Below are 16,613 nucleotides of genomic sequence, written 5' to 3' on the forward strand. Positions count from 1 at the left end.
AATTGGTATCCTCCTCACAACACTTACTTTGCCCTCATGAAGAAACTCCACTTCTTTGGCCTCTACAGAGATGAACATCAAGATTTTAAGGAAGAGATGAGATGGCCGAAGAAGCTCCATAGTAAAGGAAAACTGAAGAAAGGAGAAGGAAAGAGAGACACGAAGCCTAAATAGTGCTACTTTGGAACTGCAACAGACTACTTTGGAAATGTCAGAGCAAAAGCATCCCTATCCCTTTCTTCCCAGCCAGAGAGAGATTTGCATGCAGCTGAGTTCATGGCTGCAGTGGGGATTGGGTGCAAGCAGTCTGCCAGATATTAAACTCTGAATTGAACTGCTCTGAATTGAACCACTACCCTTTGCTCCAGATCTTAGACCACCCCGAACCACTCTCTACAGAGTGGAGATCAATAGGTCATGTCATCTCAGACATAAATGTCCAGGATGGAATAGGTGACACGTGTTTCTCATGTCCAATGCCAGCAGTGCTGGATCCAGGTGATGAACTGACCCTTTATTTGATGAACACACTGATTATTCTCGCATGAAGGTGTTTGCTTTTCATGCTGTACACGATTGGGTTCATCAGGGGTGGGACCAGCAGGTAGACATAGCCCAGGAGAATCTGAAGCAAGTGAGAAGAGTCATACCCGAATCTGTGTATCACAAACAAGCCAATTTCTGGTGTATAGAAGAGCAGGACGGCACAGAGGTGGGAAAGGCAGGTGTTCATGGCCCTGAGGCACTCCATGGGGGATGCGACGCTCAGCACTGTTTTGATGATCATCACATAACAGAGGAAGATGAGCAGCAAGTCCAATCCCATCGTTAAGAGTTTAGCAAACAAGCCATAGATATTGTTGACTGTGATGTCTGAACAAACCATCTTCATGACCTCCTGATGCAGACAGTAGGAATGGGAGAGGACATTGGCTCCACAGTATCGGAACCGTTTCAGGAGAAAGGGGAGTGGGAATATTAGAGACATCCATCTTAGCACAAACACCAGTCCCATTTTTGCTATTCTCGGCGGAGTTAATATGGAAGCATATCTCAGTGGGTTACAGATCGCAACAAATCGGTCAAAGGCCATCAACAAGAGCATGGAGGATTCAGTTAATGAAAGCGAGTGGATGAAGAAGATCTGGGCAAAACAGGCATTCAGGCTGATCTCCCTAGAGTTAAACAAGTATATGCCCAGTATCGTTGGCATGGTGGCTATGGATAAGCCAAGATCTGTGACTGCCAACATGGAAAGGAAAATATACATAGGCTCATGGAGGCTTGAATCTGTTTTTATAATGAACAGAATGACTGAATTTCCTACTATTGAAATAACATACATTAAACAGAAGGGAACAGAGATCCAGAGATGGACGTCTTCCAGCCCAGGTATCCCAGTGAGAAGGAACACTGCAAAGTTCAGTTTGGTGTCATTGACAGATGACATAATGTACAAGGCTGATCTGAGGAGTTTTTAGCTTTCCTTCCTGAAAAAAAAAAGAACAGAAAACTAGATCATATTTAATGACATATCTTTCTCATCTCAGTGGAAGACTAGAGACACCCATCCTAGTCCTAGAGACCAGGAACTGAAGATCAGCAAAAATATTGTCTTGGATTTTCACCACCGATAGAAAGATAGGCATTGCCAGACTGGATCACACCTGTAGTCCGTATAGCTGACTATCCAGGGGCCAGTTCCAGATGCTGCAGAGGACGGTCCAAGAAGCTCTGCAATAGGCAGCTATGAGATAACCTGCTCCCAGGGAATGTTTTCTGCTTACACCCATTAGTTAGAGACATATTTTGTGGTATAATCAGGAAGGTTTAGAATCCTTACAAGACTCTTAAAAACCCTCATTACTGTAATTGAATTTTCTGCTTAGCCATATGAACATCCCTTCCCTCTTTGAATCTTTCTAAGTTCTTGGACCCACTGATATCTTGTGGCTCTGAATTCCACAGCTTACTTGAGCATTGTGTGATTTTACAGTTGTGACCTTCCTAAAGACACCCTTTCCGGCCCTCCACTTCTGAGTGTGGCCCATTATATCATATGTATCACACTGTAAACACATGGCAAGTGCATGGTGAAAACGATCATTATATTTGTCTGTCTCGCATAGCAGCTATTTATAAATGTGTTTCATTGCCTCATTATATGCACTTTTTATTTCGTCCACTCCTGAGAGTCCATATTATGTGTCACTGCCTCTTTCCAGCACATACGATAAATTCTCAGGTCCAGGTTCTGAAACTGCTCAGTAGCGTCACTCCAAATTTACGTGTGTCAATTCAATCAGAACGGATATGTATTAACTTTCCCTTACCAAATGCTCGCAGTGATACACTGTGACCCCCAAGGATCCCTCCAAGAGAAGCTGAAGTGCTTTGCCTGGTCAGCTTTGACAAAATCTAGAAAGTTTGATCATCCTGCAAGCTTCTGTACCTCCTCACAGGACCTGCATTCTCTCCCATGCAAGGGTCTATACATACCTGGCAAACACAGACAGTTACTTCAGCTTCGGAGGGTGGTGGAGGGGGCTTTGGCCTCACACATGGGTGAACAGTGCAAACACTTGGTTTTCACTAATATCTAGTTGAGTGTGGAAGTTACTTCAGCCATGTTTGTGTAAGAGGTGATGGGCAAAAATTAAATACAACCACTATTGCATTCCATTTTCATGGATCTCAGCTCTACTCTTTGCTGAAACACAAACCAGCAGTTCTGTTCTCATAGAACTTTTTGGAAAGTCTCACACAGGTATCGCAGAGGGATTTTGTTCATGACCTTAAATGTAAGTGTTAGAAACAGCTTCTAGTTATTTACCAGGAGACAGTATCATACAACTGTTCACTGAACAGAGTTAATAGCACAAACCCATTGCAAACAGTATGCGGAGCACTTCTAAAATACTTTCTAAAGCAAAAGCCATTAAACAGTAAAGTTTCCACTGCTCCTTCCTGTAGAGATACCAACAATTCTGCTGCTGGTTTTTGATATACATACTTGTCATGAACGTTTGATTTATAAAATTTGTCTTACAATGAAAAGTTTTGTCATAACATTTACAAATCTGTACTTTGGCACACACGTCAACCCATCCTTTCCCCTCTGATCTTCTCTCAGAGATGATTTCTCAGTTTACAATGGGACAAAATGTAGTGTCTATCATCTGGATTTCTTCAGAACCTGAAGAGATTGCGCATCTCAGCCCTCATTCAGTCACTTGTCAGAAAACAAAAGTCTATTAGCTCCTCTGTCCATGGGTTAATAGCTGACTGGTTCTCCTCAGGTTCTGTTCTGTCAGTCTGCTGCCTGTATCTGGAGTGATAACAGGCCTTGGGATCAATATAGAAAATTTTCATTCCCTAAGATCTCACTCTCTAGTACAGAGTAACCTCATCACGGTTAACAAGAGATAGATTTCAAAGTCAGTTGCATGAGAATTCATTGGAATGGAACTTCATTTCACACACAAAATTACTCTATTGCACTTTCTCACTCTGACTATATCCTGTATTCATGAAATCCAAACCACCTGGGAACGGGATTGGGACAGACGTGGAGTTGAGCTGCCATAATAATGTGTATGTTAAAGAGAGTTCTGGGGATGTTTGCTGTACAACTATATTGGGTTAACTTTTGGGATGTTTATGTTATGGCTATATTAGGTGAAACCAGTACCGCTGCTCTTAGTTTAATAAGAGTCTGCTGGAATGAAAGGAGGAAGGGAAGTAACATTGCAAGAAAAGCCATCATTCAGTCTGTCCAGAGGTGGGGCAGCTGTTGCTGAGAAGCTCTTCGGACTGACCCTCACAGACACTGCTAGAGAAGTCTGAAGGGCCTTGGCCTGCCTGGGTCCCCATGAGAGTTTCAGGACTTGGGGTCCAGACAGTGTACAGACATTCTCCCATGTTACACTTTCTTCCTCCTGCTCAGATTAAGCAGCATGTTGGTTTGGGAAGGCTGGCTGGTCACTTGTTGCACCACAAGTTACGGACTCCCAAAGGGAAGAGCCACCGGTGCCGAATGCACTCAGACCTGGTCAGCAAGCACTGTCGACCCCCAGTTTGTTGTAGCCCAATGGGCGCATTTCAGGATTCCACCCCATGAGAGGGCAGGGTCCGAGGCCTGACATCTGGCACTCGGAGAGCAGAGAGGGGGCAGAGATGCCAGTAGCCCTGGAACTCTACAGGGCAGAGATTCTAAAGACTTCAGCCAATCAGAAAACAGAAATATGTCCTGTCCGACCTGTTACCACAGATCAACACAGCTCTGAATTCCTGCCTTCACAATAAAGTCAGAGAATAAAATAAGTGAAAATGCATTTGCTGATAAAATTTCCAGGAGCAAATAAACTTGAAGTGATTTGGGAACTAGTTACCGATATTCCATGGGGCCTCTTCTCGCTCAGCCCTGGCAGTACCGGGCCCAGAGCACACCACACTGGTAGAAAAGGGATCTCTTAAAAAATCCTGACTCGAGGCATTGGGATTTTAACGCTCTGAGTTCTCTTCAAAGCTCAGATTTCTGAGTAGCCTGAATAACCCACCGTGGAGAATGGTCAGATGTAGGGGAGGGGCTCCCAAGCTACCTAGTGCTGCCTGCCCTCCAGCCCCCTCACTGAGTCACCCCAACGGCCCAGCTGAGTCCTCTGCTGCTGCACAGAACATCTGAAAATGGAAACAACCTGCAGCCTTTCCCCTTCACTGCTCATTTTAAAGATAGTGAAACCTGCCAACGTACCCAATTCCTGCTAGAAGGGGAGCCACTGACACCAGAGGTCTTCACCCTAAAGGGCAAGAAGTCATCAGAGAGGTTACACGGGCAGCAGGCAGTGTCTGTTCAGATGTGGAGGGAACTGTGTTTATCAAGGATGTTTGCATATTTCCTTTGGGGCCACTTGGCCATTAGGGAACGTCTGCTGCTTGGCTTAGTGTGCACCAGCTGCAACCCCCATCATGGCCAATGGCAAACTGAAGGAGGTGAATTCACAGGGGATGCGTGGTGATGCTGCCCAACTGGACTTCAGCACCAGCCCTGCTGCAGGCTCTATTCCTGGAATCCAGGCTTGTTATCACTGTTCATACGGTTCCGATTAGTCACAAGGCTACCTCGGGGGCAGCCTAGCGGTAATGATGATGCTGTCACAACTGTGATCTTGCTGAAATAAAATAAAATAAAATAATAATATGGGGCCTGATTACCCCCTGGCACCCCCATTTCCTGCATTACAAACCCAGGGTGCAAGCCAGTGACTTCCTACATGGAAATTTCCTTTGGATCGTTCCAGGAGGGGTGGTCACTTCCCTTCTCCTTGAGGAATTAAAAAGGGGACCCAGAATCCAGGGGTTCCCAAAGTTATGCACAGATCTGAGTGATTCACTTTGAACAAGACCCACCAACCCACAATCTCTGTGCCTGTGCATCATCTTTAGGACACTCTCCAGCTCCTGGCTAGCACAGGCTCATCAGGGATGTGCTACCAGGGTCTGTCAGAGTAGCCACTGCCCGCAGGATCTACTGTACAGGGTGACAGTTGCTGCAAACTGATGGGAAGGTTGGGTAGAGTAGCTGATGGGCACAATACCCCAGCCACAGACTGGTCAGGAGGTTTCAACCTTTCCGTACCCAGAGTGCAGCCAATGACTCCATCAGTGCAACCTTTGTTTATGTTGAAAAGCATCTAAATTTTCTTGGGGATCCAAGTAGCTGCAGTTGGGCAGCATCATGGCAGTGATCCATTTTCTATGAAAATTCACCCCAAAGAATGGATGAAAAGAAAACATTTTAGTTAGGTCAATATTTTTCCTAGGCAGCAGCTCTAGCCCCTTCCCTCACACAACCTCCCACACTGAACCTTTCCTGGCCATCTGGTAGACTGACTATGCCAGCACTATAACAGAGGGATCCCCTAGAAATGGCTTGTCTACAGCAGCCCATCCATCAGGTGAACAACTGAGGAACATATGAACGGCCATATTGTGTCAGACCAATGGTCCATTTAGCCCGGTGTCCTGTCTTCTGACAGTGGCCAGTGCAGACACTTCAGTGGAATGAAGAAAACGGCATTTATCGAGTGATCCATCCCCTGTTGTCTGCTCCCAGCTTCTGGCAATCAGACATTTAGAGACACCCAGAGCCTGGGCTGTGTTCCAAAACATAGATTCATAGATTCATAGACTTTAAGGCCAGAAGGGACCATCATGATCATCTAGTCTGACTCGTTTAAACCTGCAAGCGACCCATGCCTCAAGCTGCAGAGAAGGGCAAAAAGCCCCAACGGTCTCTGACAATGTGATCTGGGGGGAAATTCCTTCCTGACCCCATATATGTTGGTCAGTTGTACATTTTCCGCCCGCCCACCTCTTGGATACCCAATAGATACAGGCTCCCTCAGCTGTCCGGGGTTCTCTGTTCGGTGTTCCCGTTAGGTTCCCTTCTTATGACCCTTTGACCTCACTCTTGTCCCTGTTCTTTTATTAGTTGTCCCCCGGAATTAGTGGGTTTCTGAAGTCCTGTGGATCCTCCCCTTAGGCTGGGGGGGGGATCTTTTATCAGTGGGCGGGCTTCCGCCCACCCACCTCTTGGATGCCCAATAGATACAGGCCCCCTCAGCTGTCCGGGGTTCTCTGCTCGGTGTCCACTTCAGGCTCCCTTCTTATGACCCTTTGACCGCACTCCTGTCCCTGTTCTTTTATTAGTTGTCCCCCGAAATCAGTGGGATGCTGAGGTCCTGTAGATCCTCCCCTTAGGCTGGGGCAGGGGGATCCTTTAGCAGTGGGCAGGCTTCCGCCCGCCCGCCTCCCGGATACCCAATAGATACAGGCCCCCTCAGCTGTCTAGGGTTCTCTGCTCGGTGTCCCTGTCAGGCTCCCTTCTTATGACCCTTTGACCGCACTCCTGTCCCTATTCTTTTATGAGTTGTCCCCCGGAATCAGTGGGATTCTGAGGTCCTATAGATCCTCCCCTTAGGCTGGGGGGCAGATCCTTTAGCATTGGAAGGGCTTCTGCCCGTCCAGTTCCCAGAAACCCAATAGATACAGGCCCCCTCAGCTGTCCGGGGTTCTCAGCTCGGTGTCCCCGTCAGGCTCCCTTCTTATGACCCTCTGACCGCACTCCTGTCCCTGTTCTTTCATTAGTTATCCCCTGGAATCAGTGGGGTTCTGAGGTCCTGTAGATCCTCCCCTTAGGCTGGGGGGGTATCTGTTAACAATGGGCGGGCTTCTGCCCCCCCAGTTCCCAGAAACCCAATAGGTACAGGCCCCCTCAGGTTTCAGGAGGCTGTTTCCTCCCCCATGGCTCTACCTCATCTCTTGCTGCATATGACATCTCCACTCACCTCCCCCGAACATTCCTCTGCTCTCCATTTCCCCACTTTTTTGACAGAAGTGGGCATTTGTCCTGTTTGCTGCTGCCAACTAATCAAGTCAGCAAGAGCAAACAGGACAAATGCCTCCTTTTGGGAAAAAAAAAGGTCTGAGACAGGACTTAACAAGGGGATTGTCCTGGCCAAAAAAATTATTGAAAATATGCATATGTCACCCTACCATGGACAGTGGCTACACATGCTCTATAACAGAGAGACCTCTTGGAAAAGGCTTATCTGAATCAAACCACCCATCAGAGGAATAGTTTAAGAACATAAGAATGACCATATGGATTCAAATCAATGATCCATCTAGCCCATGTCCTGTCTTCTGACAGTGGCCAGTGAAGATGCTTCAGAGGCAATTAACAGAACAGCACAATTATTGAGTGTTTTATCCTCCATCATCTGCTCCCATCCTCAGACAGTCAGTGGTTTACAGACACCCAGAACATGTGGTTTTGTCCTGAATGAATGAGATGTAGAAGGATCGTGTGATCATACAATTTTAAAAAAATAACAGCTGTCTGGTTAGGGTGAGGTGTCACAGATCCCATCTCTCTCATTGTGCCTATTGATAAATGCTGGTATGAATCCAAACATGTGGATTGCTCCTTTTCCAGCCTTTGAAAACATCTGGGGAAATACCAACTCAATAATTGCTCATCTTTGATTAGGTGACACAGGAGTTGGCAAATCTGAAACCATCAGCTCAGGATTAAACAAAGACTGTGAATGGCTGGCCACCTACAAGAGCAGTTTCTCTTTCCTTGGTATGCACACCTCAACTGCTAGAAGAGGGCCTCATTCTCCCTGATTGAACTAACCTCGTTATCCCTAGCCTGATTCTTGCTTGCATATTTATGCCTGTCTCTGAAAATTTCCACTACATGCATCCGACGAAGTGGCTATTCACCCACGAAAGCTCGTGCTCCAAAACATTTGTTAGTCTATAAGGTGCCACAGAACACTTTGCCACTTTGTTAGAGGCTCCTGAAATGCGTTGTCTCTCAAAATCAAAGTGTTGAAGAGGTTAACTGCACCAAAGAAGTTTTTTGTTAGTCTCTTTGACTTTGTGAAGCCACTTCAGTGCAGCGTGGTCAGTCTACAGGTGGAAACGCTGTCACCAAATATATGGGTGTAGCTTTTTCAGAGTATACACAATGGCGTAACATTCTTTTTCTGAGACTGACCAGTGGCTTTGCCTCTCAGAAAGCTTTTTGCTGATAAACCTTATTATCTTCTGATCAGATTAATTGGAGCATTTATAACCCATATTATCCAAATTAATAATATTAACCTCCTAAAATCAGGAAACACCCAGGATGACTGTGAACCACGATATGATGTGGCTGTGAACAAGGCAAATGAGATCCTAGAATGTGTCAGGCGAGATAGGGAAGGATTAATATCAATAAACATGGCACTGATGAGACCTCCTCTGGAAAAATGTGGGACATGTAGTGTACTTAGAGTATCAGAAAGCCTTTGACAAGGTCCCAAGGACCAGTGTTGTTCAATGTATTAATAAATATCATGGGGAAAGGGGTGAACAGTGAGATGTCAAATTTGTAGACAAGACAAAATTACTCAATATATTAAAGTGCAAAGCAGATTACAAAGAGTTACAGAGAGATCTGACAAAATTGGGTGACTGATCAACAAAATGGCATATGAAATTCAGTGTTGATAAGTGCAAAGCAATACACACTGGAAAACATAATCCCAACTACACATACAAAATGATGGTATCTAAATTAGCTGCTACCACTCAATAAAGAGATTTTGGAGTCATTGTGGATAATTCTCTGAAAACATCCACTCTATTAAAAACAAAAAAGTAAGTTCATGGAGGATATCTCCATCAGTGGCTATTAGCCAAGATGGTCCCAGACTCAACTCCAATCTCTGGGTGTCTCTAAACCTGTGACTGCCAGATGCTGGGAGCAGATGATGGAGGATGGATCACTTGATAATTGCCCTGTTTTGTACATTCCCTCTGAAGTATCTGCACTGGCTATTTTCAGAAGACAGGACACTGAGCTAGATGGATCTTTGGTCTGAATCCATATGGCCATTCTTCTGTTCTTTGTTCCACTGATGGATTTGCTGCTGCAGACAAGCCTTTTCCAGGGGCACTCTCTGTTACAGAGCTGGTGTAGACACCCTAGCAGATGTCCATGGTAGGCTGACCATACACCCCATTTTGGCCTTTCATTCCCTTTTTTAAGCCCTGTCCCAGCTGCTCAGAATTTTTTTTCAAGAAGAACAGATTAACGTTCAGGGCAGCCTAATGCAGATGGCAGCCCCCTACAGGGGGTGAGGCAAATTTGAGAAGGCAGCATTCCAGCCCCAGGTGATAGCCTCCTGAGACCTTAGAGGGTCCCTACAGTATTCCAGTGACAGCGTCTCCCGTTTTTTCTTTCAGAAATATAGTAACCTTAAGAGGCTGCTCAGTGTGGGAGGCTGATGAGGGGCTAGTGCTGCCACCTAGGGGTGTGGTCCTGTAGCAGAAGGGACAGAGCCTCATGGTTTGAGCTAGAGCTTGGCTAGAAAACAGGTTTTTTTCCCCCCATAAACTGAAATGTTTCCTTTTCATCCATTTTTTGGGGTGAAATTTCATAGAAAATGGATCATTTTTCTCTGAAAGCTCAGCTGCCATGATCATGGAATCATAGAATATCAGGGTTGGAAGAGACCTCAGGAGGTAATCTAGTCCAACCCCCTACTCAAAGCAGGACCAATCCCCAACTAAATCATCCCAGCCAGGACTTTGTCAAGCCAGGCCTTAAAAACTTCTAAGGAAGGAGATTCCACCACCTCCCTAGGTAACCCATTCCAGTGCTTCACCACCCTCCTAGTAAAATAGTGTTTCCTAATATCCAACCTAAACCTCTCCCATGGCAACTTGAGACTATTACTCTTTGTTCTGTCATCTGCCACCACTGAGAACAGTCTAGATTCATCCTCTTTGGAACCCCCTTCCAGGTAGTTGAAAGCGGTTATCAAATCCCCCCTCATTCTTCTCTTCTGCAGACTAAAGAAGCCCAGTTCCCTCAGCCTCTCCTAGTAAGTCATGTGCTCCAGCCCCCTAATCATTTTTGTTGCACTCCGCTGGACTCTTTCCAATTTTTCCACCTCCTTCTTGTAGTGTGGGGCCCAAAACTGGACACAGTACTCCAGATGAGGCCTCACAAATGTCGAATAGAGTGGATTGATCACGTCCCTAGATCTGCTGGCAATGCGCCTACTTATACAGCCCAAAATGCCATTAACCTTTTTTGCAACAGGGGCACACTGTTGACTCATATCCATCTTCTGCCATATAATACTACTCAGCTGCAGCTGTCTGGATCCCCAAAAGAAACTGGAGGCTTTTCATCTCCCTATCCCTCGTAACATAATAAAAGGTTGCATTGACAAAGTCTATGGCTGTACTCTGGGCATGGTAAGGTTGAAACCTCCTGACCTGTCTATGGCTGAGGATTTGTGTCCTTCAGCTACACTAACCACTCTCCCCATCTTTGTGGGGTGTTGTGACAGGCCTTGGGAGCACATCTCTGATGAGCTAGCAGGGAGCTGGAGAGGGTCCTAGAGCAGTTGCAGAGGCACAGAGATAGTGGGAGGGCCTAGCTCCTAGTGGATCACTGAGATCTGTGCATAACTTTGGGGATCCCTGGATCCTGGGTCCCCATTTTCATTCCTCAGAGAGAAGGAAGGGACCCCCTTCCTGGAACAATCCGTGGGAAATTTCCATGTAGGGAGCTTTGTGAACTCTCCCTTCCCTGGCTGGCCCCCTGGGTTTGTAATGCAGGGAAGGGAGCTGCTGGGGAGAAATCTGGTCCTATATTATTATTATGATTCTATTCTATTTTATTTCAGCAAGATCGAAGCATCATCTTTACCATTTGATCACCACCAAGGTAGCTAATCAGAACCATACGGACAGTGATGACAAGCCCTGATTCCAGGAATAGAGCCTGCAGCAGGGATTGCACTACAGTCCAGGTGGGCAGCATCACCACACATCACCTGTGATTTGCCCTCCTGCTGTTTGCCATTGATAGCGACAGTGGGTTAAAGTTGGTGCACACTGTGCCAAGCAGCTGAGGTTCTCTGATGGCCAAGTGGCCCCCAAGGAAATATGGAAGCATGCTTTATAAAGACAGCTGCCTCCCTATATGAACAGATTCTGCTTGTGCAACTTCTCTGATGACTCTTTGTCCTTTAGGGTGAAGATCTCTGCTGTCAGAAGCTCCCCTTCTAGCAGGAATTGGGGATGTTGGCAGGTTTCACTATCTTTGAAATGTACAGTAAAAGGGAATTGGCTGCAAGCTGTTTACATTTGCAAATGTTCTGTGCTGCAGCAGAGGACTCAGCTGGGCTGTCAGGGTGACTCAGTGACAGGGCTGGAGGGCAGGCTGCACTAGGTAGATTGTGAATCCCTCCCCTACATCTGCCCATGTTCCACGGTGAGCTACTCAATGTACACAGAAATCTGACATTCAAAGTGAGTTCAGAGTGTTAAAACCCCGATGCCCTGTGTCAGGATTTCTCCAGGGGCCCCTTTCCTAGAAGTGCCGTGTGCTCTGGGCCTGATTCTGCCAGGGACTGAATTAAAGGAACCCCCCATATAGTATCAATGACTTGTTCCTAAATTGCCTCAGGTTTATTTCTTCCCAGAAATTTTATCAGCAAATGTATTTTCATTTGAAAAGTTTTTATTCTCTGGGTTGATTGTGAAGGCAGGAATTCAGAGCCATGTTGCTCTGTGGTAACAGGTGCCATAGGGCATATTTCTGATTCCTGACTGGCTGAGGGCTCTAGAATCTCTGCCCTGTAGAGAGACTCCTCAGAGTAACAGGGCAACCAGCATTGCTGCCCCCTCTCTGGTCTCTGAGTGACAGATGACCACCTTGTAGCCTTCCCTCTCATAGGGTGCAATCCCATCATCTTCCCACCCTCAGACAGGGCACTGGACTACTGCACACTGCTTGATGACTGTGTTTGCCGATCAGATCTGAGTGGGTTTGGCTTGTATGGTTCTTCCCTTTGGGAGCCTGTGAGTAGTGGTGAGACAAGTGACCAGCCAGCCTTCTTGACCCAAATTACTGTTTTATCTGAAGAGTAGGAATAAAGCGTAACATAGCAAAATAAGTAAGGTTTAAATAGGGCTGTAAGGCCAAAGGTCCATCTAGCCCAGTTTCCTGGCTACCAAAAGTGGCCAGTCAGGTGCCGCAGGGGGAAGGAACAAAACAGGTAATCATCCACTGTCTCCCATTCCCAGCTTCTGGCAAACAGAGGCTAGGGACACCATCCCTGCCCATCTTGACTAATAGTCATTGATGGACCTATCCTCCATGAATTTATCTAGTTCTTTTCTGAACCCTCTTATAGTCTTGGCCTTCACAACATCCTGTGGAAAAGAGTTGGACAGGTTGACTGTGCCTTGTGTGAATATTTCCTTTTGTTTGTTTTAAAACTGCTGCCTATTAATTTCATTTGGTGATCCCTACTTCTTGTGTTATAAGAAGGAGTAAATAACACTTCTTAATTCACTTTCTCCACATCAGTCATGATTTTATACACCTCTATCCTTTCTCCCCTTAGTAGTTTCTTTTCCAAGCTAAAAAGTCCCGATCTTATTAATCTCTCTTCATGCAGAATCTGTTCCATACCCCTAATCATTTTGTTGCCCTTTTCAGAACCTTTTCCAATTCCAATATGTCTTTTTTGAGATGGGGCAACCACATCTGCACACAGTATTCAAAATGTGGGCATACCATGGATATATAGAGGCAATATGATATTTTCTGGTTTATTATCTATCCCTTTCTTACTGATTCCAAACATTCTGTTCTCTTTTTTAACTACTACTGCACATTCAGTAGATGTTTTCAGAGAACTATCCACAATGACTCCAAGATCTCTCTTTTGCGTGGTAACAGCTAATTTAGACCCTATAATTTTATATGTACAGATGGGATTATGTTTTCCAATGTATATTACTTTGCATTTATTAACATTGAATTTTATGTGCCATTTCGTTGCCCAGTCACCCAGTTTTGTGAGATCCCTTTGTAAATCTTCACAGCCTGCTTTGGACTTCACTATCTTGAGTAGCTTTATATCATCTGCAAATTTTGACATGACACTGTTTACCCCTTTGTCCACATCATTTATGAATATGTTGAACAGCACTGGTCCCAGTACAGGCTCTGGGGGACACCACTACTTACTTGTCTCCATTCTGAAAACTGATCGTTTATTCCTACCCTTTGTTTCCTATCTTTTAATCAGTTACTGATCCATGAGAGGACCTTCCCTCTTATCCCCTGACTGATTACTTTACTTAAGAGCCTTTGGTGAGGGACTTGTCAAAGGCTTTCTGAAAATCTAAGTACACTATACCCACTGGTCTCCCTTGTTCCCATGCTTGTTAATCCCATTAATGAATTCTAGTAGATTGCCGAGGCATGATTTCCTTTACTAAAACCATGTTGACTCTTCCCCATCAAATTATGTTCATCTATGTGTCTGACAATTCTTTTCTTCACTATAGTTTCAATCAGTTTTCCTGGTACTGAAGTCAGGCTTACTGGCCTGTAATTGCCAGGATCACTTCTGAAGCCATTTTTTTTTTAATGGCATCACATTAGCTATCCTCCAATTATTTGGTACAGAAGCTGATTTAAATGATAGGTTACAAACCACAGTTAGTAGTTCTGCAACTTCACATTTGGCTTCCTTCAGAACTCTTGGGTGACTACCATCTTGTCCTGGTGACTTATAACTGTTTAGTTCATCAATTTATTCCAAAACATCCTCTAACGACACTTGAATGTGGGACATTTCCTCATAGTTGTCACTTAAAAAGAATGGCTCAGGTTTGGGAATCTCCTTCACATCCTCAGCTGTGAAGACCAATGCAAAGAATTTATTTAGTTTCCCCGCAATGGCCTTATCATCCTCAAGTGTTTCTTTAGCAAGTTGATGATCCAGTGGCCCCATTGGTTAGCTGGCTTCCTGCTTCAGATTTACTTAAAGAATTTTTTGCTATTACTTTTTGATTCTTTGGTTAGCTGTTCTTGAAATTCTTTTTTGGCTTCCTACTTATATTTTTACACTTTACTTGCCAGGTTTTATGCTCCTTTCTATGTTCTTCATTAGGATTTAACTTTGACATTTTAAAGGTGACTTTTTGTCTCTCACTGCATATTTTATTTTGTTGTTTAGCCACGGTGTCACTTTGGTTCTCTCCCTATGATTTTAAATTGGGGTATAAATTCAATTTGAGCCTCTATTATGTTGTCTTTAAAAAGCTTCCATGCAGGTTGGAAGAATTTCAATTTTGGCCCTGTGCCTTTTCATTTCTGTTGAACTAACTTCTTCATTTTTGTGTAGTCCTCCTTTCTGAAATGAAATGCTACAGTGCTGGGCAGCTGTGGTGTTTTCCCTGCCATTGGGATGTTAAATCTAATTATAGTATGGTCACTATTACCAAGTAGTCCAGCTATATTTATATCTTGGACCAGATCCTGTGCTCCACTTAGGACTAAATTGAGAACTGCCTCTGTTTATGTAGGTTCCAGGACTACCTCCTCCAAGAAGCAGTCCTTTAAGGTGTCAAGAAATTGCTCACTGCATCCCATCCTGAGGCTACATGTATGTGGGGAGAGTTGAAATCTCCCATTATTTTTAAGGGTTTTTTTAATTTTTATTGCCTCTCTGATCTCTCTGAGCATTTCACAATCACTATATCCTGGACAAGCAGTGGTTAGTATATTTCCTACTGCTATATTCTTATTATTCGAGCATGGAATTATTATCCACAGAGATTCTATAGTCCAGTTTGGTTCATTTAAGATTATTACTTCATTTGATTCAACCCTTTCCTTCACATATAGCGCCATTCCCCCAGCAGCAAGACCTGATCTGTCCTTCCGATATTTTTTATATCCTGGAATTACTGTGTCCCATTAATTATACTCATTCCACCTAGCTTCAGTGATGCCTATTACATCAATATCCTCATTTGATATGAGGAATTTGCTTCACCCATTTTATTATTTAGAATTCTAGCTCTTGTATATAAGAACTTAAAATGGTCACTTTTTAGCTGTCTGCCATTACATGACGTAATTGACTGTTTCTCATCAGATCCTACCCATATGTTATTATCGTCGATCTTCGCCTCACTATGACATAGGGAATCTCCTTTAAGAGATCCTCCCCTGACAGATGTCTCTCTGAACCACGTGGCCTGCACACCTATAATCATGTCCTCAGCCCTCAGTTAAAAAACTGCTCCACAGCCTTTTTAATTTTAAGTGCCAGGAATTTGGTTCCATTTTTGGTTTAAGAGGAGCCCATCCTTCCTGTATAGGCTCCCCCTTTCCCAACAGTTTCCCCTGATGTTAATAAATATAAATCCCTCCTTCCTACACTATTGTCTCATTTTCACATTGAGACCCTGCAGTTCTGCCTGTACACCTGGTTCTGCGGGAGGAACAGAAATCATTTCAGACAATGAATTCCAGGACCTCCATGGTAGGAATCTCTAATCTAGCACTCATCTAGCACTAATCCCTCTATAATACCTGTGCAAGATTTTCCAAAATGTCATGAGACTACAGAACTGCTGGTCTGTGTTTCAGCAAAGAGTAGAGCTGAGGTGCAGGAAAGGGGAGGGTAAGAGTGGTTGCATGTAACTTATACACGTCACCTCTTACATGAGCATGGTTGAAGTAAGTAGGACACTCAGATGGATATTAGTGCAAACCTAGTGTTTGCACTATTTGCCCATTTGTGAAGCCTCCCTCATCCAGCTGAAGTAACAGTCTGTGTTAGTTTGTAACTTGCAAGATATTTACAGACCCTTGCATGGGGAGAGGATGCTGGTCCTGTGAGAATGAAGAGAAGCCTGTAGGATGATTGAACTCTCTAGATTCAGTCAACGTTGGTCTGGCAAAGCATTTCACCTTCTCTTGGAGGGATTCTTGAGGGTCAGAGGGTATCACCAGGAGCATTTCATAAGGAAATGTTAATAGAGCCTGGTTCTGATCGAATTTACACACGTAAATCTGGAGTGACGCAGTTGAACTCACTGTTATTAAAGTCGGAATCTGACCCTGAGAATTTATCCAGTGTACTGCAGAGAGGCAGTGGCATCTAGTCTCCTCTTATTTTTCCTTTCAGGAGGAAAGGTTCAAAACTACTTGGACTTCTCAGGACATT

General features: G+C 44.6%; 1 protein-coding gene across 1 annotated transcript; it reads right to left on the reverse strand.

Moving 5' to 3' along the window:
- Positions 1-514: 514 nt before the first annotated feature.
- On the reverse strand, positions 515-1,483 carry LOC115641945 (olfactory receptor 51G2-like). The gene has a single exon (XM_030545291.1). It carries the CDS (start codon positions 1,448-1,450, stop codon positions 515-517), a length of 936 nt encoding a protein of 311 aa, XP_030401151.1. The 5' UTR covers positions 1,451-1,483.
- Positions 1,484-16,613: the final 15,130 nt, after the last annotated feature.

The sequence above is a fragment of the Gopherus evgoodei genome, unplaced genomic scaffold, assembly GCF_007399415.2.
Source record: "Gopherus evgoodei ecotype Sinaloan lineage unplaced genomic scaffold, rGopEvg1_v1.p scaffold_36_arrow_ctg1, whole genome shotgun sequence".
NCBI lineage: Eukaryota > Metazoa > Chordata > Testudines > Testudinidae > Gopherus > Gopherus evgoodei.

Excerpts from the sequence above, each read along its gene's own strand:
- LOC115641945 (XM_030545291.1), bottom strand. The coding sequence starts at position 1,450 with ATGTCATCTGTCAATGACACCAAACTGAACTTTGCAGTGTTCCTTCTC.